The sequence below is a fragment of the Wyeomyia smithii genome, chromosome 2, assembly GCF_029784165.1.
Source record: "Wyeomyia smithii strain HCP4-BCI-WySm-NY-G18 chromosome 2, ASM2978416v1, whole genome shotgun sequence".
Lineage (NCBI taxonomy): Eukaryota > Metazoa > Arthropoda > Insecta > Diptera > Culicidae > Wyeomyia > Wyeomyia smithii.
In genome coordinates, this window is record NC_073695.1 from 110,141,798 (window position 1) to 110,169,777 (window position 27,980).

Consider the following 27,980-nt stretch of genomic DNA (forward strand, 5'->3'; position numbering starts at 1 on the left):
CATTTCGCTTCAACTGATCCTAGAACAAAATAAATGTATTAAACATAACTTAGAGTATCATATAATATTTAAAATATCGAAGAAATTGCTACCAATTAGGGAAGAAGCGCCAGTTATGGCAATACCTAAAACATGTACCAGTTATGGCATGAACCAGTTATGGCCTATGGAGTTTAAATGTAGTATTGCCATAACTGGTACCATTGCGCTAATGCGATACAGCCATAACTGGTGCACTTGCCATAACTGGCTCACCCCCCCTTCTGTTTTTATTTTTTTTCAATCTAAGATGAGGGTAAACTGTTTTTTCATTCAAGCCATGTTTCCGTATTTTTTATATCTTATATCTCTAATTTTTCCGTTCCTGAAACTTCGATCCAGGCATAACGAACTTAATTATTGATTTCAGTACAAATAAAAACAGCAATCAGCTGCAGAAAGTTACGCAATGATTTTTTGCTGAATCACGCTCGAAAGACTGAGTCGTAATATGGGCACTCCATTCTCAACAAGATGTGAAATAGCAGGTAATTTCTTAGCGTCAGACTGACAATTTCATTGCATTTGAAAACTTTGAAATTTAAAAACACTTTCCTAATGAAATTATTAGTTGCGCAATGTCCATAGTTGCAATGGAAAATATTTCATTCAGCGGCCTTGTGCTCGAGAACTTTACCCGTGTTGTTTTCGTTTTACAACTGTAGCTTGTGCGCATAATTATATTATCTCTTAAACAACATTTTTTTTACAACACAATCTCTAATTCGTTTCACAGTTGTTGACTATTTAGTGCGAGCGGATTATTAGTGGTTAGGCGTCATCCACAAATTACGTAAGGACTTTTTTCGAAATATTCGACCCTGCCCTCTCCTCGTAAAAAGGCTTAGTAAGATTTTATATTATCCCTCTCCCCCCCCCTCCCCCCCACAAATTTTATGTAAGATTTTCTTTTTCAGGGAAAATTTCATTTTGTAGAGGAATTTTTTTGCATATGGCGTATTCGTTAAGAATAAAAACAAAACAACTTAACCAACTCAGTTAATTTCATGTTAAAGTTCATAAAACTGAAAATTATGTATACGAAGTAAAGTACATAATCATTCATCTAAGGAGGAATTCACGCATTCCCAAGGATAAATTGATAAGATCTCAGCGATAATTAATACAACTAGTTCTATTTTTTTTAATTTTTGTAAGTTATATTTTTTAAATTTTCCAATCTTACCTGAGATTTTCTCGAATCCCCCTCTCCCTCTTCGTAAGCATTGGTAAAAAATTTGGATACCCCTTCTAAATCCTTACATAATTTATGGATGACCCCTCATCAGGTTAATTATCTAAAATTCATCAATTAAGTAGTTCTATTCCAATGTTTATATCAGGGGTTTCCAGATCTTTTGCTCGGTGGTGCTATTTTCAAGCTAGCAGGCGAGGTATCTGTATTTCTGAATGAATGGATAAATTGATGGAATGTGTCTCATTGATTGGAAAATGCAAGTACTTCGCCAACAATTTTGATTCAAAGCTGTGTTCCAGCCGAGCTGAACAAAAAACTTTTTTCTGAGGTTGGTTTTTGTTTTGATCAAAAACGCCTTGGAACACTTACAAAATTATCTGTGCAGTTTCTTTATAGTTTTTCATTTGTTGCGTGATTATCATTTTTTAAAAAGTGTTACAATGCAAAGAACAGCCAAACCGTGTCGAGCCATAATTTTGCTAGAAATATCACATAACAAATGACGATCTTTATATAAGTGAATAATACACGTGAAGTAATTTCACAATTTTCAGTTATCCTACCTCTAAATGTTTTAAGTAGCTAAAGAGGGCCCCACGCAAACATCTCCCCTCAACTCCCAAATTCGGCCCTAATTCACATCTCTATTTCTTTGAATTAACACCACAGTGAAGTAACTAACATCTGTAAAAGCAATATCTAGAAACCTGAACCGTTTTTATCAGTTATTATAAGTTTCACAGTCTTTTCCTCTAAATGATGAAAACTCCAAAATAAAGAAATCGCCATGTTTCACTTTTCTTCATATGAGCCGTTGCGGAACAGAAAGGTCTATGTGCCATCGAGCAAATTTTTCAGGAGAAGCAATTTTTGAAAAATGACTGAATAAAATTCTGTTCAACAGATTCTTTCAAACAAAATGTTCTAATATAAAGGTTATGAAGTGGTTAAACATGGGAATACATAAAATTAACTGTTTCTTTGCGAAATAAGTGATTTTATCTCACCAATGTACATAGACCACTCTGATTTCATATATATATTCACTGGAATCCTCGAATCGTTTCGGAACAGAGTGGTCTATGTACACAAACCTGGTAAATGACAAAGAAAATTACGGTAACTCGTATAAAATGGCTAGTGTCACATGTTATATGATACATATAGCATGTCACATGTAAGATGTCACGTGTAACATTACATGTAACACAACATGTTACATATAACATAATATTTTACATGTTACATTTTTCGTGTTACATTACGTGTAACATGTTACATATCACGTGTGACATGTACAGAACAAGTGACATGTTACTTATCATATGTAATATGCTACATGTTACGTGTTACATGATAGTATTACGCCGTTTTATGTACATAGACCACTTTGTTCCGAAAAAGAATGGCCATTCTGTTTCGGACGAAATTTCAACCCGATATAAATCAGCTTTAAAGTTCGATTTTTCGAAATTTTCTTAATCTCCCAACTATAGGTTCTTGATTAGATGCGGTTTATGCAAAGACAAAAAATGGCCTTTAGACCACTCTGTTCCGCAAAGGCTCATATCTCTTATTACTTCCCGGATTCCAGGGATTTACCCGGAAATCAAATGTTTATTTTCCGAATCCCAGAAAGCGTAAAACCGTCGGAAAATGGAAGCGCTGATTACACAGTGCAACAATTTTTTTGCCTTGGCTTCTATATATGATTTTTTGATGAAGTTTGATGCAAAAATAAATTTCCTCAAGTTTGAACATATTTTAACTCAAGGGGCAACAATGGCGTCATTTTGAATTTTCGAGAAATAGGAAATTTTCGATGTTTTTTCGACACCATTTTGTTTTAAGACCGAATATCACAATTCTAAGAGTTTGTCCACATATGAGCATCTTCTTACCCATCTTTAAAAAAAACAAATCTTAAATCGGACAAAGACTGAGTTCAAAACGGTGATTCTACGAAAACGGTTTTGGCATGGTCCTAGTATATTTCACAAAACAAAATAATATCGAGTATGTCTTAGTATGTCAATATTTAAAAGTGGTAGTCAAATTATATCTTATATTGAGTAAAATAGTCTCAGAAATCGATTGGTAGGCGTCTGATCTACGTAAAATGTCAGCAACATGTTGGTTTCGCCCCAAATAGGGGGATCGGAGCAAAATCGATATGTTGCTGACATTTTACGTGGATCAGACACTCACCAATCGATTCCTGAGACTTTTTTTCTCAATATAGGACAAAATTTGACTATCACTTTTAGATATCAAGGCATTAGCAATTATTATAATATATGAGTACAGTTCGAAAGATAATTTAATGAGTTTGGATGTTGGAGTCGAAAAATTTTGTTATTTTTTTGATTTCAATGCCTAATCTATCAATCATAATGCCTAATCTAAGTCACACTCTTCCATATTTTTCCGGTTAGAGGTATATAGGGCGAAACCTGTGTTGACCGTTTTAACTGTTAATCATAAACACACAGAACTGCCAACTTTTCTCTAGCTGATGCGTAGTTCACTGGTGTTTACGTCTGCGAAAAAGAAAACCCTGACATAGAAAATTAAAGTCACATTTTTTTGACGTGGGACTACGTCTTTCTTCACTATACTAAGGTACCTTCTGGAAAACTGGATTGAACATGTAACGTTTTTGGTTGGCGGAATGGAAGATTTTAGATGCTAATAGCGCTCAAACAACTGTTCCGATTTCAATAGTTAATATACCGTTTGAAAGCTAAAATATACAAGATTTGTATAACATGATAATTTTAGTTACCATTTTCTTATTACTCCGTGAAAATTGCGGGAAAGTTTGAAGGTCGAATATCCACATACATTTTTCATACGATTGGTATATTTCCCTAACGCAGACTTCAAAAACATAGACGAAATGATTTCACGTATTCAGTCATTGGCTGGCAATGCCAGCAATTGGCTGGCAATGCCTCTTCCCTTCGATCTGAGTTGGACCCCACCAGTGGTAATCTAATTCAGATATCGTTGTTGGAATACAGCCCGAAACTGGACGTGATCGGCACTAGGGACCATTGGAAGCCGTTGGAAGGGACCATTGGAAGACTTGGAAGCCGTATGGATGCTGCCTATAGTAATTTGTGTAGGTATAGTGTGTCGTATACCAAGTGTGTGTGTGTCTGAGTAGAGTTAGCGTGTGTATGTGTGTGTGTATGTGTGTGTGTGAGTAGCGTGTGTGTGAGTAGCGTGTGTGTGAGTAGCGTGTGTGTGTGTGTGTGTTTGTGTGAGTAGCGTGTGTGTGTGTGTGTTAGCGTGTGTGTGTGTGTGTGTCTGTGTGAGTAGCGTGTGTGTGAGTAGCGTGTGTGTGAGTAGCGTGTGTGTGTGTGTGTGAGTAGCGTGTGTGTGTGAGAGTAGCGTGTGGGTGTGTGTGTGTGAGTAGCGTGTGTGTGTGAGTAGCGTGTGTGTGTGTGTGTGAGTAGCGTGTGTGTGTGTGTGTGTGTGAGTAGCGTGTGTGTGTGTGTGTGTGTGTGAGTAGCGTGTGTGTGTGAGTAGCGTGTGTGTGAGTAGCGTGTGTGTGTGAGAGTAGCGTGTGTGTGTGAGTAGCGTGTGTGTGTGTGAGTAGCGTGTGTGTGTGTGTATTTTGGTGTGTGTTATATACTATGGCTATGGCAGAATTAAATCTTTACACCCACAATAGTCCCACGTCAAGCCTACGTTTGTGCACTCAAGCACATACCCTTTAACTTTTTTACTTTTTCACCTTTTATTTTCTTTGTCATATATAACACATTTTTTCCGACTTATGATCATTGGATTTTAAACTTTTTTAGCAATTTTGGACTTCCTTCATTTCTATTACCAGCAGTACTGGTCTCTCAGGGTTGTGGGGAGCATAGCCAAGCCATCATAAAAGCTCTTTTATCTGATTTCTGTTTTATCTTTTTTGACTTCGGATTACTGATTCCTGTTCTCTGATACATACCTGATTTCTCCAACTTGATTTTCGATTTTGGCTCTCTGATTTCTGTTTGTTTTTCAGTTTTCATTTGTTATTACGTTTTACATTCTGAAGATTTATTTGTTTATTCATGAACTCAATGTTGAAGAAGAGGGAGTATTTTACTTTACTTATTGATAATAATCGTTACTGGTATTTTTTAAAGCAGCAATGAGTTGTATCAATTGTCATTATTTTACTATTTTGTCACTTCTAGCAAAATTTCCGGAAAATATTTCTTATCCCCGGGCTATCTATTATTATTATCATCATTAACATTAATTTGCTTAAATGAAACATATAAACAATAATTGGCTCTAAGATTAACAGTCGTCGTTCGATAACTGCAGCATGTTTACATTGCAGTTATCTCATGCCGTTCGCTAACTGCAACACTTGACACATGCCAAAATTTAGAGGGGGGTCCGTCACCACCATTTTTGTTTTCAATGATGTCGGTTTTTTATTTTTTTAATGAAATAGTGGCAAAAAATAGCAGAAAACTAAAATAGACAAGCTATTCGATTAATCATTGATTGATATTCATATTTCCGCATCATAATTTATTGCGTTTTATTAACTACTTTACATAACCAATATGTAGGCGAAGATAAAGTTCATCACTAAAATAGACCATTTTACGAGACGTTTCTGAATCCAATTCATGAATGAAATTTTGACAGAAAGCTCAGAACCGCTGACATAACGCAAGTAAAAGCAACATCAATGTCACGGGATCCGTGACACCTGTCAGTTCGTAAAATGGTCTATATAACGCTTGGTCACAAAGTATTGTTTGTGATCTACTATGCACTGCCTCGCTGAGTAGTGAAAGCTAGCCAAACAATGCACAAGAGATTTTTTTTCTCTTGTAATACCTACGGAAAGTGAACCACATAACATGGTGATTTTGCTCCATGGTTAATAATGGAGATCTATAATCTCCCATCTAGAATGAAGAGACAACAACTAAACGAAATCGAAAGAGTCTTGTTTCTAGAGATTGAACAATTTTCATTTTTGAATGCATTTAGAATCCCCCGCGAGATCTGCCACTTCAATGTCAAATATGACTTTGACATCAGATTTGACGGATTGCGGTCCGATAACTGCAAATTTGTTGCAGTTATCGGTCTTGCAGTTAAAAAGCGTTGCAGTTAGAAGTCTTGCAGTTATCGAATGGCGACTGTAGTAAATTACCGCTAATCGACTCTAAAGAAAATAGCAAATGTAGTCACCTCATTATATACGCATATTCACACCGCTAATTGACCCCTCGTAACCAGCAGAACAACCAAAAAACAACTTGACAGTTTTGGTCATCAATGGACATTCACAATGAATGAACGAATGAATGAATGGTTTACTCGACGAAGAAGAAATTGTCTCACTCACACTAGTTACCGTTGATCAGTAATGCGAGTGAGCCGGGTTCGTACGGTATTTGTCGTATTCGTGGTGCTAAACACTGGCTTCACTGCCGTCGTTGTCATTTTGGATGAATCGGCCATGGTAGTATAATGTAAACATCAGCATAAAACCAACACGTTCAAACGAAATTCAATATTATTCACCGTTGCAAGGTAATGTTGGAAACGTCTGTGGTGCAATTCTCCAGCAAGCATTTCTGGCTACACAATTGTGTTCAAGCCTTCCTTACGAGTAGACGTCGCTGTTCTGCCGCGTGAGGTGTATTTTTTGGTACGGGTGATTTTCCGTTTATTTTCTTTTTACCTTAAAAAGTGATTCTTTCGACTTTCGTTACCCGTTAACATTCGCTGTTTTTAGTGGGTGAACATAAATTCAAGTTGAACTTTAACCCTCAACAGACAGTTGGTCCTATTCTTTGCGATATACATCTTATTGATGCATGAAGTGTTTTGATTATCATTTCGGTGAAAATAAATTGGTGGTTGCTGGAGGTTGAAACGAGTGTAATACATCACGCAGCTCTGGATTTCTTCGACTGAAGTAATTAATTGGGTTTCACGGAGTGTTTGGCTGGAAATTGGTAATTGTGTATTTTCTTATTCATTGTGCACGCAAATATAAAAAAGTGGATTGCAGAAAAGAAATTTCGTTGCTTTGCCAAAAGTGGAAACGTAAATTAAATAAAGGTGCTGATTTTGCTCTATTGAAGGCCGCTCGAGTGAATCTCAGTGTGGAAAGTGTGAAGGAGCTTACTGCTGCTGGATACAGATTGGGAAGAGAGCCGAAGCTGCAGCCACCCGAGAAGTGAAATAAGCTGTCAAAATGAATAAATCCTGCGCCCGGTGCCAGAAAGTGGTTTATTCTATCGAGGAGCTCAAATGCCTAGATAAGGTTAGTGATTTTTCAGTAAACAGATATTTTAGGTTTCCGAGTGTCAATGATACAGTGTGTTTTGTTGCAATAATAAAAAGAGGGATTTTGCAGTGGCCGCTGTTGAAGTTTAGTGTTCATGTTTTTGAGGGGACCTTACGGGAAACATCGACACCAAGATGGAGGAGAAATAATCTGTTGAATGTGTAGCAGTGCTGCCAGATTGCACTTAATGTCTGAATACGACAGTTGTTTTACTATAATCATAATTGAATAATTTTAAGTTGACCTGCAATTTTTAACTGTGGTTGGGAATCTGACCTTGCATTTATTATTATTATTATGATTATTACTATTTTCGCTGGTTGAAGTCGCTTGTTCACAGAACCGAAATTGTATGTATGTCTCTCATTAGTAATATAAATATTTTGCCACGACATCTGCAAATTCATTTTTGAAGTAGAATAATTCTCTCAGGAAGTTCGGCTACATAGGGATGTGAAATGAAAATCTAAAATTGAAAAAAGTGAGAAATATGTCCAATTTCAAATGCTAATAAATCGGTTAGTTTTCGATGGATTTCCTTCGTTTTTGCAGCAATCGATTAGAAAATCTTCTAAGATTCCTACCAAATGCATGAAATTGCAATTTTATTATTTGAACTATTGTACTATTGAAAATTCTTAAGCCTTGTCAAAACACAAAATTCGACCTCTGATTGGTCGTTATACGATTGCTTTCCCAAGCACGGTCGGCAGATTTATGGACCTAGTAAATTGGAAATTCATCATTCGGCCTATATAAGAGCTTCATTAGATAATAAACAGACATTTCATCGGATATTAAACTTAACAACTGAAATTTGAAGAACACAAATGAATATTTGTAGAGTTAATATTTTCTCGTTTTGCGCTATAATATAGTGTTTGGCTACGGTTATGCAGAACGCAAATAACGGCGCGATGCGATTCGGCAAGACGAAATGTGTTGAAATGTATAGCTTTATTTCGCCTTAAAAAGAGCTATACATTTCACCACAGTAAGGCGAATCGCATCGAGCCGTCATTCGCGTTCTGCATAACCGTAGCCTTTGTTCCGTTCCCGTTTAATGATGTCGTATTAAATGTGCATATTACAATTCGGCAGCACTTCAGCTTCACATTTGCACAAAATTTAAAAATATTCAACGAACTTCATTCAAATTATCAAACAAAAAGAAATTACAATACTGCCAATGAACTGGCAACGTTTATTTACTAGAAAAAATGACTCACTTTATTTTTCCCAATGTTTTACAAGTTTACATGTAAATAAGGTCTATTTCTAAAATTGCAATTTGATAATTTTTTAATATATATAAAGTTTGTTAGCATAACCCATTCGATTTTTGTGTTGCTGAATGTGATTTTTTACATTCTACTTAACAGCTATAGAGACCTTTTTGTACGTTAACATAATAACATTAACGACATATTTTGTGTCCTGAGGTCTTCACTTTTTTTGATTGGGGGCAAGTTCACTAAAGAATGGCGAAATCTAACAAATTTGCAGCACTCCAGCTTCAAAACTCGTCAAAAAGAAAATCTATTATAAAAACGGGTAGAACTGTTTGATCTGTATCAGCGTAGAACTTATGGCAGAAAAAGTTCTGAAAAAAATTGGTTTCTTTTTAGTCTATTTAATTTATGGTGTCACAGATAATGTTAACATAAATTTTGCAAAATTTTTGAACCTTTGTTGACTACACAGCGAAATATATTTTATGTTCGAATTCACCGACAGTATAAAACAATGATTGATCGAACTATGTTTTCCTGTTTGTACGACAATTAGAGTTGTACTTCGAAAAAAAAAGGGTGCTTGCGACAAAAGGACAAAAGATATTATTCCTAGCAATACATCAGCATTTGAAGATTAAAACCATAGTATAAGAACATTGAAAAAATTTCATGATAATATCTAGTCGTTCTAACCCCATATGAGGTAATAAAACATATTTTAGCAACTAACAAACGATAAAAATTGAAAAGTCGCGTAAAGATGAATGTTCGAGAGAAGGAATTGGTCGCATATTATCATTATCACATGACGCGCACCTACCGTAGATAAGATAAGCGAAATTGGTAGAAGCGACTCCTGTTGAAAGTGTATTTTTGATGCGTGTAATGAGAGACCTACCACAGTGACGCCTTAGCAAACCGTTGATTTCATAGCTTTTTTTATTTAACCCTCTAGTGCCCACTGCCGCCTTTAGACGGTCTTCAATTGAACCTCTAAAAAGCTTCAATAAGAACTTAAAAAACGTTTATAAAGTTGCATAGTGATTTTTACGAAGTTCGTCTAAAAATTATTTTGGGCATTAAAGGGTTTATGTTCCAGCGCTAAATCACTTTATTTTCATTTTATCACTGATCGAAAAATGTTAACAAATTTACGACACTCATTGCATATTTAGGTATACGAATTTGATTAATCATGCTTATCAATTTTTGTTAGCTGGCCACCTACTCGAACAGTGTGAAAATATAAAAAATGCTGGTTTTTTTTGCGAATGCCATTTTATGGTTGCAAGTGAACTTGCATTAAATGCAATCAACACCCCATTATTTGTGAATGTTTATCCGATACCATGCTGTTTGATTATTTGAATGTGTGCAAACAAGCCTAATAAGATGCACAACAGTGCTAATGAGAACCAAAAAAATGAACAAAAGTGAATGTAAGCAAGCTTCTCGCATCAACCGGAAAGTAAAGACGATTCGCTAAGCTGTCTTAAATTGTGCTCTACCATTTTCAGATCAACCACACCCCGTTAAAATTGGAACTTTCCCCCATCATGACCAGACGGAGATTTGGTTTGGAATTTCCGTCTCGTCAATCACTTCGAACCATTTCTCTCTTTTTTCTCGTTACTGCCAATACCAGCCGGCTTTTGTATCTGACCATGGACCGAGTTCCACATTTTCCGTAATTAAACAATTAAAGAACATGTGTTTTCATTACTTCACACTTGAGTATGAGCGAAGCTGTGTGCTTCTTTTGTTCGACTTTTTCTTTCTTTATTTCTCCCTGAACGTGTATTATTGCTCTTTCAATTGAAATTTAACACCAGTTGTATGCATGCTTACAGGGAAGCGCTGATTTTATCACACCCCCGTTACAGTTATGGTATCAATTTAATCATGGACAGCAAATATTACGAATATAATAATAAACAGTTTATGCGAATAATTTGTTCAAAGCTTCTCAAAATGTAAACACGATGCATCTCTGTATACGCGTGCACATCGCTATTAGTTACGGGCACGCTGCGGATGTTGTATTGTCTGCATAATCGGGGATGATATACCCTCATTTAAATCTTTAGCTTATGTGGCATTGTTCATCAATGCTGCTCAATTTTTTTATATTTTCTTTGTTACCATGGTGGTATTATACTCAACATGAATACTTAAGACATTAGGGGAATGTTTGAAACCATAGAATTTTCAAAATTTCTTTTTAACTTAATTACTAAAGTTTTGCTGAGAGAATTCTCATCGCATGCCCAAAACGAATTAAACAAGTTTCAAAATCTATGTTTTCTACAACACTCTTATTTAAATAACATATTTAGTGTTTCAATTGATAAATGTATTGACCACTCCTATGTAGTTTCAAAATGCTTTTGTTCACGGCAAACATTTCAGTTTTTGTGTATATGATAGGCAGATAAAACTGCCTCTTTTGTCGGTTTCTAAAGATTTCTGTCAGAAATAAAGAGGCAGAAAAAAATTGAGCGGCCATTGTGTCAAGAAATGGTGGCTATTATCGAGAGAAAGTGCTATTTATAAGGGCTAGGATAGAACTTCTTAACGCCTCCAGACATGCCAGAATTCTCCTACATCTCACACAAATGGTGAACGTTTTTATTTTCATCTGCTAGTACAAATGTAAACGCGAATTATTTTTGTATTCAATATCGCTGATTTATTTTGAATAACTACGGCAGAGGCAAAATATCGTAGGATACATAAATTGTGCAGTGAAATGCATGTGTCAGCAAAAAGTAGAGGCAGCTATTCTCATGGGAATAAACCATCAGACACCCGCTTGCTGCAGCTTACAAGCATCACACAAAGTGATTTCTTCTCGTTCGTCCCAAGACCGTACTCAGCTCATTCATCTATCCAGAAGGCAGAAAAGTCAAAACACTTACGCGAATGGTAAATGTTATTCCTCTGGTGGAGCTATGTTTTGGTTTCTTCGCTGCAAAGGGTGGCCGAACGTGTAATGGTCCTTGCCCTTTTTTTAAATGAGTCTAAACCTGCATGACCTGCAAATGTTATTAAAATATTTATAAAAAAAAAACTATTGAATAAAATTTTTTAGCCTTTTTAAAAAACTTCGATGCATAACGTTATAATAGTAAAATTACACCAGAAAACGGTTTCTTGTAAGGAACAGGTTCTATATGGGGTCGATTACCTTGCATTTATTTTATTTTGAAATTAATCCCGCCTGCGTTTAAATACACGAACACACTGGCCTACACTGGATGCGTTTTATGGCGAGTGCGTGCAAAGATGAACATTTTCTTAAGCAAAATAAAAAACACCGGTATTTCGCCAAAGCAGAGTCGGATGGAATTTATTCAGATGAAAATGAGAAAGGGCATTCAACATCCGGAAGTGGAAGATTGCTGCCTAAGCATATGGTTTCATGTTGGAGAATGAGAAATGATTCAGACATAAAGTCAGGTTTAGCCGATGTTTCCACTGTTTCTATCAAAGAACACCCAATGATCATTCAGTTGGATTTTTATTAACAGTTATTTTTCGGTCATTGCGCTGTTCGGTTTCTGCTGTTAAGTAATCCATTTATGTTTTGTTTGTACAGCTGAACTTTCAAGAATTTAATTCATAATTGAGTGGCTCAATTCAATTTTTACATATTGGAAAAACTAAATAAAATATGTCTTGTTCGTGAATTTTAATATATTTTTTAATGATTTTCTTTGCAAATTACTTATTAAATCGCAATTTGGAATTCAAGTATTAGAACTGATCTTCATTTAAATATTTGAAAAAACTTTAGATGAATAGTGCTTGTTTAAAGAAGTAAATAAAGATTTATGCTCATCATCAATACATATCATCCAATTAGGATGTTTCATTCCAAATAAAAAAAAAGGAAATCGTAATTTGTTACTAAAATCGATAAAAAATATATAGAAATTATACACAGTAGGGTAAGCTTAGGGCAGCTACTGCAGCCTCCTATGCATTCGAAATCAAAATATGTTAATTGGAATACAAACATAAGTATGTCTATCAATTTTTCCAATATGTATATCTCTGTCCGATTTGTCAAATTATTACTATAAGCAAATAAAGTTCCCAATCGTCAGTCAATCCGACAGAATTTTAAGCAATTTGCATGTATATGCAGGGGGTTTTCCTTCAGCACCCATACATTAAAATCTAAAGAAAAAAAAACTTAAAAAAATGCCAGAAAAAAGTTTCCTTAATACAGCCCATATTGAAATCTTCTGGAGTATTTTAGGCCACTAAATTGTCTATTCAAAAAACTTAAATTTATAAAAATTCTGAAATGATTGTTTTAAAAATTTTTATTTATTTATTTTATTTTTTATTTTAATTTTGTTTTTAAAATAGTTTTTTTTGTAGCTTGTAGAAAATTTAGGCCTTTCCCTACCAGTCATACTATTACAACTCTTTCTTTAAGTCTTGTCGTTACACATTGCACAGGTGGCGTCGGGTCCACCTTTTCGACATGTGCACTGCACAGGTACCCTATACCCTAATATTCGAGCATATGCAATTTTCGAAATATTACGATTTATTAAAACAAGTAATCATACTAGCGAAACCCTACAATCAAACACTTTGGTTTAATTTTCTCATTTCATTTGAGGAAAAAGAACTTAATGAGAATATAACATAGCCATGAGAATATAACAAGCCAGTCGTCCTATGTTCGAATCCTGGCTCAGAAGAGAATGTTAGTGTCAGTAGGATCAGATAAGAACAAAAGTCATCCATCTTTGCAACTGTTGTTGTTGTACTTTTTGATGTACAACACTTTTTGTAGTTGACATAGTTATGTGCACTAATTTATTTCTGACAAGTTTTTGTTTCTTTACATTAAAAAAGTTATTTTATTCGCAGTATTTTTCAGTTATTTTACAGCTTTTCTCCTTATTGAATGATTAATTGTTTCAATGCTTGGTGAGTTATCAGTTATTGAATCAAAAATTAGTTCGAGAAAATCATCCAAATGTGTTCACTTTTCCAAGCTTGTTTGGAACAGACCGAATCTGTCAAACGAGCAGAACGATTTCGGAACACAACGTCTGTTGTATTTGACGTAACCTTCGTCACAAACGCACGTCGGTTCACCGCTGCAGCCTGCCACGCATCTGACTGTTGCACAATCCTGCTGGCACGTTTGTTGGCAACATGGTGTGCACGACTGATAGGTGGAATGCGGTGGACAGAATCTGACTACTGGAATCTGCTCTTCTAAAAGGATGCATGGCTCTGCCGGTTCGCACGAATTACTGGTCGTATTACAAGGCATGGAAGTTGTTACACAAGGTTGTGGTGTGGTCGTTGTATCGCACGGAGCGGGCGTTGTAGTGGGAGTGGGAGTTGTATCGCACGGAGTAGGTGTTGTGGTTGGCGTTGGTGTCGTTGAACAGGGTTCAGGGGTGACGTTGCAAGGAGTAGCCTCGGTTGTTGTGTTACAAGAGCACGGTGTATTTGTGGGACACGGTTTTGGGCATTGCTTTCTTCGAATACAACGGCCTCGGTAGCGAACGTATCCACTCTTACAGACACAGTTGGGACCAACCGAAGGATAATACCTACAAGAACCGTCAGAGCAATCGTCATCGCAGGTCGGCTCACAGCAAAGGTCATGTCGTATCACCACCTCATTTTGAGGACATTTCACTGCAACAAAGAATGATAAATAAATTTGATTTACTTTGATTACTACGAGAAGGGTACACTTACAGCATGATATACTTTGTATCGAATAGCTGTATCCTGATGCAGCAAAGAACAGGATTAAACCGAACAGAATTACTAATTGTGAAGCCATGTTGTTAACTGTAGAGAAAAAACGTGGGGATGCATTTTTTATAGGCAGTTTTCATTGTTACGCGAAGCAGAATCCAGGAAGGTTTGCGGCATCAACTTTATCTCTTGAAGAAAACCTCTGAGCAAAACGCGTGGACGCTCGTATCAACTTGTGTCACGTTTTTTATATAACAACATTTGCGTCGAATTAATTAATTTACCTTGGAATTGAAGCGAGTACCGTTATTGCAAAAGCATTATTGTTTTTGAATTAACTTTGGTTAGAACAAAGAACGACCTAATGTTTAGTTAACCATCGATTGCTTTAGTTTGTGTATAAGCCATCAACGCTGAATAGAATTTCCAGTGAGCAGATATACATTGCATTTGCAAATGTACTGAGATTTGGAAGATGGAACATAATTTAACAGTGATCTTAAAATGCGTTTAATACTAGTAACATTTTCTGTCACAATCTCACAATATTGTTGTATCGTTGTAGAAATATTACGTGGGTAAGATTATATTGAATCAAAAATGAGAGTAAGACTAGATTAGACATATGTTCAAGAGTAATATCATATTCTCATAGACTTGCGCATTTTTGCAGTTTTAACCGATAACCGGATTATTTTGAATACTACCTTAACAAGTGATCGGTCGGAAATGATATTCAGGTAGTCAACGAAAAGTGTTATCTCCTTTCTTAGTGTGTATTGTGTTTCAAATCGATTAAAAATTGAATAAATTTCTCTGATTCGGTTTTCAATCAAGCCTATTGCATCAATGTTGTATATAAAAACATAAAGTTTGAAGATTTACAGAGAAAAAAATTCTTAATTCATACACTATAATTTTATGTACTATAATTATTATAAAGGTACGAACAGAAGAAAGTTTAAAAAAAATTTTCGGCGAATATTTTCTATATGCTCTTCAAACGGGGTATTGGTCAAATCATTTTTGCAAATAAATTTATGTTTGATTTGATTCATTTTTATATATAAAATAAAGAATGTAAAAACTGATGATTTAAGATGGTTTATGAATATTTGTCTGCACAAAATCAAGACTCTCTGTAAATTTTTAACTGCTATTGACAATCATATCCGGATTTAGGGACGGTTTGATGGAGCCAACCATAACCATCCTTAACGATTGCTGTCGAAGATTGATGATATTAGTGAGGTTCCTTTTTTTGGGCTAAAGAAAACTGTATTAACAGGGTTGTTTGTAATTGAAATATGTTATTACAACACCACAGGTGTGGCACCAATTATTATCGATTATCTTCTTCTTCTATATCAATAAAAGCGAATGTCTGTCTGTCCCTATAGACTCAAAAACTACCGAGCCGATTGCCGTGAACATTTACACATAGGTTTTCAAGTACGGGGAGTAACACTATAACATAAGTTTTGCTTTAACTCGAAGGCGTAGGCGAGGCGGGATGAATTTGTAGTTATGAACGTGAAAACATGCTTCCCGATAACCGTGCAAATTTACAAACAGATGTTTTTGAGTGTGAGATGTATTTTTTGCGATGATACTGTGTCATTTCAGATTTTTCTGTATTTCAGAGGCGTTGTAAGATTAAGAAAGGGGCAGGTGAGCGATGTCAACCTCTAATGCTTTTAAAACTGCTGAACCGATCATTATGAAATTCGGTACCTATGTAGAATTTATAGTAGCTGATTTATCTAAACGACTTTGAATTTTATCTTAATCATTAGCATTGGGGGGACATGAATTTATTATTTGTCAACTCCTCAACATATTTGTAAACTCCTCAACACCAGGCTAAGATGAAAAACAGTCTGATCGCGGAGCTGAAGGAAGAAATCCAAGGGGGCTTCAATAAATTATCTCCTGCTCTGCTTTCACCGATGCCACGTCAGTGCCAATCCAGGTTTCACAATACACCTAAGCGTTCTCGTGATGAGAATGCACTGGACCTAGTGGGACATCCCACGAAGATATTCCGTGGGACTGGTCAACAGGCAAATATCGCACTCGGAGGACCTGTGGTGAGTTGACAACTTTTGGGTGTACTTTACTTAAATCTCCCCTGAAGTGTCGAAGAGTGATGTGCAAAACCTTGCTGAAGGGTGTCTGCAAACAAGCGATGTTATAGTGCAATCGTTGGCGCCAAAGAGAAGGCCACTCTCGATGTTGTTTGTATCTTTCAAGGTTGGAGTGCAAAACGATCTGAGAGCAAAAGCGGTGGGTCCTTCCATTGGCCCCAAAGAATCGAGTTCGGGAATTCATCGACAGTGAGTCAATTGCTCGGCATTTTTGGAAACCAATGCCGTGCCTCGACCGGAAGCCACTTCAACGAGCCAGTAGCGACATCAACCCTTTCAGTAAATAGTAACATAGGAATGCAGTCCTCCGAACTCCTAATTCAACCCACATACCATACCAACTCTTCACGGAAATACTTGACGGTGTACTACCAAAATGTACCAAATGAGAGGCTCACGTACCAAAACACGAGATTTATTTTTGATGCTATCGTCATGCGACTACGATATCATTGTGCTTACGGAAACTTGGATACGGTCGGACATCGCGAATGCGGAACTGTCGTCTTCTTACAGCATATTTTCATGCGATCGGAGCTCATCCACCTTCAACGTGGCGGTGGAGTTTTAATTGCGGTTAAAGTTTCTCTGAGCTGCAGGTTTGTAGCTATCGATAATTGCAATAATCTCGAACAGGCCATTGTTCGCGTAAAGCTTCAGAAGTCTAGTGTTTACATTTGCGGAGTCTATCTTCGTCCCAACTCGCAACCGCTGTTATTTTCCTCGCATGCTGCCGCTGTTCTGCAACTTCGTGAACGCCTGTCAGATGCCGACAAGATCGTGCTCGTTGGAGATTACAATCTTCCTCAGCTGAGATGGAGTAATGACGCAGACCTCATTGGTATGCTGCCGTCGAACGCTTCTTCTGAACAGAAGATCGTATTAGTTGAATCGATGGTTGCTTCTGGTCTCCATCAAATCAATAGTCTGTTGAATTCACGCGGACGTTTACTGGACCTAGCCTTTGTGATTGAAACAAATAGTGTCGAACTTAACCACCCTCAGTTCTTCTCAGAATTGACAATAATCACAAGCCGTTTGTTCTTCGCATAGACGTGAATGATACCTTTTTGTCGATCACCGAAGACCCGAATAAAACTGACGACTTCGACTTTCGAGGCTGTGACTTTCCGGGGTTAAACACTGCTATGTTTGCCGTTGACTGGAGAACAACATTTTCATCTGAGAGTCTCAGAAACTGCCCAACTTTCAACCTAAATCTTTCGCCCCAGCATGATGTGTCTGCCTTGAAAAAGCTAGACGCTTCTAAGGAACCGGGAATTGATAATCTACCGCCATTGTTCCCGAAAGAGTGCACTGTTTCTCTTGAAATTTCGTTGGCAATTATTTTCATCTGCTCACTTCGTCAAAGTACATTTCCCAGTTTCTGGAAAACCGCTTCATTTGGCCCGATTCACAAAGCTGGTCTTAGCCACGCGATAGAGAATTATCGTGGAATTTCAATTTTGTGCTGCCTGATGAAAGTCTTTGAAGTATTAGTCCACGACGTACTCTACGCAGCTTCTCTACCATTGATATCAGAGTCTCAACACGGATTTGTAAAGAAACGGTCAACAACTACGAATCTCATGACGTTTACAAGTTTCCTTTCAAATGAAACAGATAACCGATCGACACCATATATTTCGACTTCGCAAAGGCGTTTGACAAAGTGTCACATAATATTGCTATAGCTAAACTCAATTACTTTGGGTTTTTTTGGCTGCGCTCCTACTTGACAGAGCGAAATGCTTTCGTCAGCGTTAACGGCTCACATTCTCGCATCTTCAACATCGCATCTGGTGTTCCACAAGGTGCTGTCCTAGGTCCGTTCATATTTATATTGTTCATCAACGATCTGTGCTCTCGTTAGAAATGTGATGGTACAGACGATTTAGAAATTTATCGCATTGTAAAGACTCATCTCGATTGTTATGTATAAAAAAAATTTATGTATAAATGTATAATGTTATGATTGTTATGTATAAATAGATAAAAAAAATAAATACATATACGATTTGCCCTTCGCCACATGCCTTGGCCAGGCCCAGCTAACCTGCCAAGTTATGAAAGCCGCTGTAAACTCATCGCCTTGGAGACGCTTAATTCCAGACGTACTAATTTGCAGAGGATTTTTGTCTTTGATCAGTGCCATGACCATATTCTCGCAATTTATGCTTAACTTCGCTCATTAGGTTTCGTACAACATCTGGCTGAAACCCATATTTTTTTATGTCCTCGTCAGATTCGACCTGCTTGGGATGCTTTAGTGCCTGCTTCATAATAGCCCAATATTTTTCGATACGCCTGAGTTCCAGTGCGTTGTCCTTGGGTACGAAAGTGACCTCGTTGACTTCGTACCACTAAACAAACAATATTGCACGCTAGATTGGAGGGCTAATAGCGGTCTTGATCATCTAGATTAGTTGAGAGAATTCGTTATCAATATTGTTTTTGGCACATTTTGCATGTTGTAGGATAAGTACAACGATACACCGTGCCCCAGTGAAGAGTCGAGAAAATTTTCAGCTCTAAAAGATCCTCGACCTGATCGGGAATCGAACCCGACATCACAGCCATGTGTAGGATAGCTAGCCGACCGACATCGCTAACCACCGAACCACGGGGATCACTTCGTAGTGGCACGAAGCTAGATCCGGCCAGAAGATGGTAGGTCCTTCGTGTGGCTTCAATAGAGGAAGCAGACGCTTCCGTGGATATACTCTTTGAGGTAGATCTCACCGTTTACAGTAGGGATGGACGAACGGCTCACGAGCCGTTCATATGAACCGGTTCTTAGAAAAAAGAACGAACGGCTCACGAAAAAGAGCCACGGTTCTTTGAGCGCACCAGAACTGATGGATTCGCGCGAACCCGAAGTTTACTGACAAAACACGAACTGTCAACCCTAGTGAACCATTGTGAACCATGAGCCGTTCATATGAGTCGGTTCGGAACGGTGAGTGAGCGGTTCAGAGCTGCTCTTGCAAAAGAGCCGTTTCGCCCACCCCTAGTTTACAGTCCCGGTATTTACGAACGGTGCACTACCTTTGTCACATGAACAGATCGCAATGAAGCTTCATCAGCATCTGGGTGTAAAGTTTCCGGGCCCGTGACTTTTCCACCGTATTTTGCCGTTCGTCACGATTTGGAGCCTTCTGCACTTTGTACGGTCCCTCCAAGTCCTTGGCTCTGGAATGGAAGACTTGGACAAAATCAACTTTTTGGTTACATCGCTGACCGATGCTTGTGATCCTGATCACTAATAGAACATATCATTTTTGCATAGAAAAATCCACTTTTCTGAGTAAAGTTTTAGCATTTTTTTTCAAAAACAACAAATCTGTCGACTCCATACTTCTATCCACCAATTTTAATGAACTATTGTGAAGTTTCCTTCAGTTTCTAAAATTTTTCAGTGTTCTACAATGTTGTTCACTATAACAAAACACATGAGTTCACCGAAGAAAGTTTATTTTTATCTCTTATATTTATTTAGTTATTTAAGATTTTCATCATAATAATGCACTAATTTACCTATAGGTATATACACAGGAGACAGCGAGCGACAAATGCCTATATCTGAGTTGAATGATGCTTTACTTATACTTTAATATAGAAATGGTTCAGTCTGCAGATATTTGCAGATTTTTAAGATTTTTGTTAGTAAATTAATGCATTGTTTTAGTAAAAATCGTCAATAACCAAAGAGATACAAAAGATAAAAATAAATTTTCTTTGATGAAATTGTTTGTTCTGTTATAGCAAACAACATTGTAAAACATTGAACAGTTGTAGAAAATGACTACTTATATTGAAAAAAAAATTTAGTGGCAATTTGTAGAAAACTTCACAAAAGTCCATTTCATATGTAGATAGAATAGTATCATTGACAAAGTTGTTTCTTATAAAATCTGCTACAACTTTGCCAAACTAAGTGAATTTTTATATGCAAACATGAAAAAAGGAAAATTCACTTCCCACTGTTTAGAGCATTTAGTGGATTAAACACAAAACTGCAACTCAAAATTGCAACTATAAAATGAAAGATAATTAATGGATCAACATTGCTGAAGGCTCTACGGCTCTATAATAAGTTTTTTGGGTCAAATTAATTTCGATCACGTTTTTGCTGTTTTGAAAACAGTAAGCGTTCAATGCACGATTCCGAGTTGTTTTCCGATGTCCCGATGAGATTTTCCAGGTGCTTGCGCAAAATCAATTCGCGACGTCGCTTTTTGAGTAACGGCATTTTTCCAATTTTCGAAAAACTGACAGCGATAAAAATACAGTGTAAACAAAACACTTCAAAATACTTTCACTTAAATTTTCAAGACAAAACACCCAATGGGCAATTTTCTACAGCGTTTTTTTTTCGTGATGTAATTTGATGTTTCAATAACTTTTAATTTGATCTTTCTCATTAGCGTAGTCAGGGAGGAGGGTAGCAACAGCGAATATGTTATTTGTAAACTCCTAAATCAAACACGGTCACCGTGTTATTTTGTATACGTGGGTTCTCAAATACGAGGTATATTTTTCTGTACCTCAATGGCGTAGTAAAAGGGAGATCCGTTGAGTTGTTCATCTTGACAATTTGTAACTTGATGTCCCAGATTTCGACAAAAATCAAACCTTGGAACAATCTGCTGCGCCAAGTGTCTGTTAATGGTAAAAAAATTAGCGTCTGAACGGTTTGCTTGTCCGGTATAGTGTCTTCAGCAAGGTTGCAGGGAATACTTTTTTCCTTCCAGAAAATATACTCTTGTTATAAAGAATTGAAAATAAAAATATGTTTTTTTCAGGTAAATTATAACTTTGTTTTGTTTTTGGACTTTCGGAGATATTCAATTCATAATTATTATTTCAACTTTTTCTCAAGAAGATTTGTTTTTCTCAATTTCTCATGGTAAATAGTTTTTCTGGAAGGACAAAAATACTATCTACAACATTGCTGAAGACATAATATAAATCAAACAAATCATTTTGGCTCAAACAAATATGAAGTTTTCTTTTGAAAATTTTAACTTTTTTGTTCCTATTTCACATTCGCCAAATTTTGACAGATCTCCAATATGTAGAATCTATGAAATTATTTTCATAGTGTCTGTTTTTTCTAGAACCGCAACACCTAACAAACCGTTTTACTGATATAGAATATTTTATTCATCAGTCACATTTTTAGACAGGTTGTTTGAAAATAGCAGTCGGAAGTCAACATGAACAGCTTACATCATAAAATGGCCTTTTTATCAAACTGGAACAACTGTGGAATGTTTCAGTGAAATCAGAAATGACATGTCATAAAAAATATTTATTTATAACCCTGCATTACTAAATATTTTGCAGACATTCAATGTATGTAAAACTGCTGGAAATGTTAAGCCTTTTTTACAAATTCGTGTTAACTTTCTTATTTTTCAACAATTTTGACAATTTTAAGTGTAGTACTTATTACTGTCTCAATGCGATTCATTTTATTGTCAATTAACAAATTTTTAGGATGGTAAGAAAACCCAATAATTAAAGTTTGTTATTTTAAAACAGCGACAAAATTACTAATTAAAATCGGTACGGCAATTTTCTAGTAGTACACTGCCGGTAATCGCAAGTCAGTCCCATCTGTAATTTTGTCAATTTTGAGTTAGCATCGTATTTTGGCCTAGCTTTGAGTATATTTTCAGATGTACCGATAAAAAATAGTGGTTTGTGCAACAAAAGTGGAAATCAATACCAAGTCGAATTGTCACATTAGGCAAAGTAACCGCAAGTCAGTCCCAGAAGAAAAATAACCGAAAGTCAGTCCCAATTTACAAAAAAAAAAAACATGCATAATACAACCGTAAAATGAATGGGGAGTAAAAGAGTGTTCGATACGACCGTTTAGATTAAAATAAGTTATCTAGTAATAATTATTAATTATTGGGATAATTTTTTAGTTTGAATTGGTGATGAATTTATGTGGAGCAATTTTCCGCTAAAACGAATTCAAGTCATTTTTTTTCTTGGTTCGCTTCTTCGTGGATCTATCCGCAAATCTTGAGTATCCTAAAAACTTCCATCAGAATCCAGGGAATCGTTCCAAGAAATCTCCAAAAGTGATGCTCGAACCTCAAATGGATTTGGATCATCTTGACATTTGTTGTCGGATGAACCAACTGCAGTCCCGGCTTCAGTTTCTTTATCCGAGTCCTCACCGGATAAGCTTTCATCGGTTCCGTACATCATGAGATTTCCAACGTCGACATTTCTTAAAAGGTGCTCATGGACATACACTTCCTAACAGCGAAGGATTGACAGTTTTCCACGGCAACGAATAACAACACGTCAACACGCACTATAGTTTCAACATGGCAATGTGACTGACTTGCGGTTACTTTTCTCGTCGGTGTACAATGTAACGGCAAGTCAGTCACACTCAAGGTTTTTATCATAAAATCAATTATATCAATGGTTTTTACAACGTAATTAGTGCGGGCTAGTATGCAAACTATATTTTAGCATGAATATTGTCAAAATAATTCATCTTAAATAAGTGATAACTGAGCGTGAATGAAATATCTTTCGAAGCTGTTTTCTCGTTTTAACATTTTTACAGATGGGACTGACTTGCGGTTACCGGCAGTACATGTATCAGAATTATATTTCTATTACTTGCAATCAACCATTGCCCGATATCAAGGTTAAGAACTTTATTACCTAAAGAGATCTGGTTCTTACTCCAAAAAAATTATCGCTATAATTGAATAAAACTAAGTAGCTATTAGAGATAACTGAAATCACATTTTCAAAATACCAGCTCTCCAATTTTGATTCTTCGTCTTCAACTGAATTGAAAACTGTTGGTTGATTTTTTATTCGCTACGGAAAGCCGTTTCTTCATGATGAAAATCTATAGAAGAATTTATTTTTTCGAAATAAGGCCGTCACAAATTTTATTTGAATTTAATGTAAATCCCCCCCCCCTTCCTGATCACTAATAGAACATATCATTTTTGCATAGAAAAATCCACTTTTCTGAGTAAAGTTTTAGCATTTTTTTTTCAAAAACAACAAATCTGTCGACTCCATACTTCTATCCACCAATTTTAATGAACTATTGTGAAGTTTCCTTCAGTTTCTAAAATTTTTCAGTGTTCTACAATGTTGTTCACTATAACAAAACACATGAGTTCACCGAAGAAAGTTTATTTTTATCTCTTATATTTATTTAGTTATTTAAGATTTTCATCATAATAATGCACTAATTTACCTATAGGTATATACACAGGAGACAGCGAGCGACAAATGCCTATATCTGAGTTGAATGATGCTTCACTTATACTTTAATATAGAAATGGTTCAGTCTGCAGCTATTTGCAGATTTTTAAGATTTTTGTTAGTAAATTAATGCATTGTTTTAGTAAAAATCGTCAATAACCAAAGAGATACAAAAGATAAAAATAAATTTTCTTTGATGAAATTGTTTGTTCTGTTATAGCAAACAACATTGTAAAACATTGAACAGTTGTAGAAAATGACTACTTATATTGAAAAAAAAATTTAGTGGCAATTTGTAGAAAACTTCACAAAAGTCCATTTCATATGTAGATAGAATAGTATCATTGACAAAGTTGTTTCTTATAAAATCTGCTACAACTTTGCCAAACTAAGTGAATTTTTATATGCAAACATGAAAAAAGGAAAATTCACTTCCCACTGTTTAGAGCATTTAGTGGATTAAACACAAAACTGCAACTCAAAATTGCAACTATAAAATGAAAAATAATTAATGGATCAACATTGCTGAAGGCTCTACGGCTCTATAATAAGTTTTTTGGGTCAAATTAATTTCGATCACGTTTTTGCTGTTTTGAAAACAGTAAGCGTTCAATGCACGATTCCGAGTTGTTTTCCGATGTCCCGATGAGATTTTCCAGGTGCTTGCGCAAAATCAATTCGCGACGTCGCTTTTTGAGTAACGGCATTTTTCCAATTTTCGAAAAACTGACAGCGATAAAAATACAGTGTAAACAAAACACTTCAAAATACTTTCACTTAAATTTTCAAGACAAAACACCCAATGGGCAATTTTCTACAGCGTTTTTTTTTCGTGATGTAATTTGATGTTTCAATAACTTTTAATTTGATCTTTCTCATTAGCGTAGTCAGGGAGGAGGGTAGCAACAGCGAATATGTTATTTGTAAACTCCTAAATCAAACACGGTCACCGTGTTATTTTGTATACGTGGGTTCTCAAATACGAGGTATATTTTTCTGTACCTCAATGGCGTAGTAAAAGGGAGATCCGTTGAGTTGTTCATCTTGACAATTTGTAACTTGATGTCCCAGATTTCGACAAAAATCAAACCTTGGAACAATCTGCTGCGCCAAGTGTCTGTTAATGGTAAAAAAATTAGCGTCTGAACGGTTTGCTTGTCCGGTATAGTGTCTTCAGCAAGGTTGCAGGGAATACTTTTTTCCTTCCAGAAAATATACTCTTGTTATAAAGAATTGAAAATAAAAATATGTTTTTTTCAGGTAAATTATAACTTTGTTTTGTTTTTGGACTTTCGGAGATATTCAATTCATAATTATTATTTCAACTTTTTCTCAAGAAGATTTGTTTTTCTCAATTTCTCATGGTAAATAGTTTTTCTGGAAGGACAAAAATACTATCTACAACATTGCTGAAGACATAATATAAATCAAACAAATCATTTTGGCTCAAACAAATATGAAGTTTTCTTTTGAAAATTTTAACTTTTTTGTTCCTATTTCACATTCGCCAAATTTTGACAGATCTCCAATATGTAGAATCTATGAAATTATTTTCATAGTGTCTGTTTTTTCTAGAACCGCAACACTAAACAAACCGTTTTACTGATATAGAATATTTTATTCATCAGTCACATTTTTAGACAGGTTGTTTGAAAATAGCAGTCGGAAGTCAACATGAACAGCTAACATCATAAAATGGCCTTTTTATCAAACTGGAACAACTGTGGAATGTTTCAGTGAAATCAGAAATGACATGTCATAAAAAATATTTATTTATAACCCTGCATTACTAAATATTTTGCAGACATTCAATGTATGTAAAACTGCTGGAAATGTTAAGTCCCTTTTACAAATTCGTGTTAACTTTCTTATTTTTCAACAATTTTGACAATTTTAAGTGTAGTACTTATTACTGTCTCAATGCGATTCATTTTATTGTCAATTAACAAATTTTTAGGATGGTAAGAAAACCCAATAATTAAAGTTTGTTATTTTAAAACAGCGACAAAATTACTAATTAAAATCGGTACGGCAATTTTCTAGTAGTACACTGCCGGTAATCGCAAGTCAGTCCCATCTGTAATTTTGTCAATTTTGAGTTAGCATCGTATTTTGGCCTAGCTTTGAGTATATTTTCAGATGTACCGATAAAAAATAGTGGTTTGTGCAACAAAAGTGGAAATCAATACCAAGTCGAATTGTCACATTAGGCAAAGTAACCGCAAGTCAGTCCCAGAAGAAAAATAACCGAAAGTCAGTCCCAATTTACAAAAAAAAAAACATGCATAATACAACCGTAAAATGAATGGGGAGTAAAAGAGTGTTCGATACGACCGTTTAGATTAAAATAAGTTATCTAGTAATAATTATTAATTATTGGGATTATTTTTTAGTTTGAATTGGTGATGAATTTATGTGGAGCAATTTTCCGCTAAAACGAATTCAAGTCATTTTTTTTCTTGGTTCGCTTCTTCGTGGATCTATCCGCAAATCTTGAGTATCCTAAAAACTTCCATCAGAATCCAGGGAATCGTTCCAAGAAATCTCCAAAAGTGATGCTCGAACCTCAAATGGATTTGGATCATCTTGACATTTGTTGTCGGATGAACCAACTGCAGTCCCGGCTTCAGTTTCTTTATCCGAGTCCTCACCGGATAAGCTTTCATCGGTTCCGTACATCATGAGATTTCCAACGTCGACATTTCTTAAAAGGTGCTCATGGACATACACTTCCTAACAGCGAAGGATTGACAGTTTTCCACGGCAACGAATAACAACACGTCAACACGCACTATAGTTTCAACATGGCAATGTGACTGACTTGCGGTTACTTTTCTCGTCGGTGTACAATGTAACGGCAAGTCAGTCACACTCAAGGTTTTTATCATAAAATCAATTATATCAATGGTTTTTACAACGTAATTAGTGCGGGCTAGTATGCAAACTATATTTTAGCATGAATATTGTCAAAATAATTCATCTTAAATAAGTGATAACTGAGCGTGAATGAAATATCTTTCGAAGCTGTTTTCTCGTTTTAACATTTTTACAGATGGGACTGACTTGCGGTTACCGGCAGTACATGTATCAGAATTATATTTCTATTACTTGCAATCAACCATTGCCCGATATCAAGGTTAAGAACTTTATTACCTAAAGAGATCTGGTTCTTACTCCAAAAAAATTATCGCTATAATTGAATAAAACTAAGTAGCTATTAGAGATAACTGAAATCACATTTTCAAAATACCAGCTCTCCAATTTTGATTCTTCGTCTTCAACTGAATTGAAAACTGTTGGTTGATTTTTTATTCGCTACGGAAAGCCGTTTCTTCATGATGAAAATCTATAGAAGAATTTATTTTTTCGAAATAAGGCCGTCACAAATTTTATTTGAATTTAATGTAAATCCCCCCCCCCTTCCTGATCACTAATAGAACATATCATTTTTGCATAGAAAAATCCACTTTTCTGAGTAAAGTTTTAGCATTTTTTTTTCAAAAACAACAAATCTGTCGACTCCATACTTCTATCCACCAATTTTAATGAACTATTGTGAAGTTTCCTTCAGTTTCTAAAATTTTTCAGTGTTCTACAATGTTGTTCACTATAACAAAACACATGAGTTCACCGAAGAAAGTTTATTTTTATCTCTTATATTTATTTAGTTATTTAAGATTTTCATCATAATAATGCACTAATTTACCTATAGGTATATACACAGGAGACAGCGAGCGACAAATGCCTATATCTGAGTTGAATGATGCTTCACTTATACTTTAATATAGAAATGGTTCAGTCTGCAGCTATTTGCAGATTTTTAAGATTTTTGTTAGTAAATTAATGCATTGTTTTAGTAAAAATCGTCAATAACCAAAGAGATACAAAAGATAAAAATAAATTTTCTTTGATGAAATTGTTTGTTCTGTTATAGCAAACAACATTGTAAAACATTGAACAGTTGTAGAAAATGACTACTTATATTGAAAAAAAAATTTAGTGGCAATTTGTAGAAAACTTCACAAAAGTCCATT

The 27,980-nt window shown here is 35.7% G+C and overlaps 2 protein-coding genes across 5 annotated transcripts in view; one reads left to right on the forward strand and one right to left on the reverse strand.

Annotated features, from left to right (window-relative positions):
- The first annotated feature begins 6,837 nt into the window (after window positions 1-6,837).
- The window catches only part of LOC129722596 (LIM and SH3 domain protein Lasp), a 78,356-nt gene continuing 57,213 nt past the window's right edge, over window positions 6,838-27,980 (forward strand). For 2 of the 4 annotated variants that reach the window (XM_055676183.1, XM_055676186.1), the window contains exon 1: window positions 6,838-7,538. In XM_055676183.1, coding sequence (XP_055532158.1) covers window positions 7,470-7,538 — 69 coding nt within the window. In that variant the 5' untranslated portion in view covers window positions 6,838-7,469. The remainder of the gene's footprint in view (window positions 7,539-27,980) is intronic. The other 2 variants (XM_055676184.1, XM_055676185.1) reach the window with 2 other exon arrangements.
- Window positions 13,638-14,960, reverse strand: LOC129722597 (keratin-associated protein 9-2-like). The gene is made up of 2 exons (XM_055676187.1): window positions 14,537-14,960; window positions 13,638-14,473 (listed from the first exon to the last, which is right to left on the reverse strand). The coding sequence occupies exons 1-2, from the start codon at window positions 14,622-14,624 to the stop codon at window positions 13,803-13,805; spliced, it is 759 nt and encodes a 252-aa protein (XP_055532162.1). The 5' UTR covers window positions 14,625-14,960; the 3' UTR covers window positions 13,638-13,802.

Excerpts from the sequence above, each read along its gene's own strand:
- LOC129722597 (XM_055676187.1), bottom strand. The coding sequence starts at position 14,624 with ATGGCTTCACAATTAGTAATTCTGTTCGGTTTAATCCTGTTCTTTGCT. Across the intron at positions 14,474-14,536 it reads GATACAAAGTATATCATGCT|TGAAATGTCCTCAAAATGAG; the intron begins GTAAGTGTACCC and ends TCTTTGTTGCAG.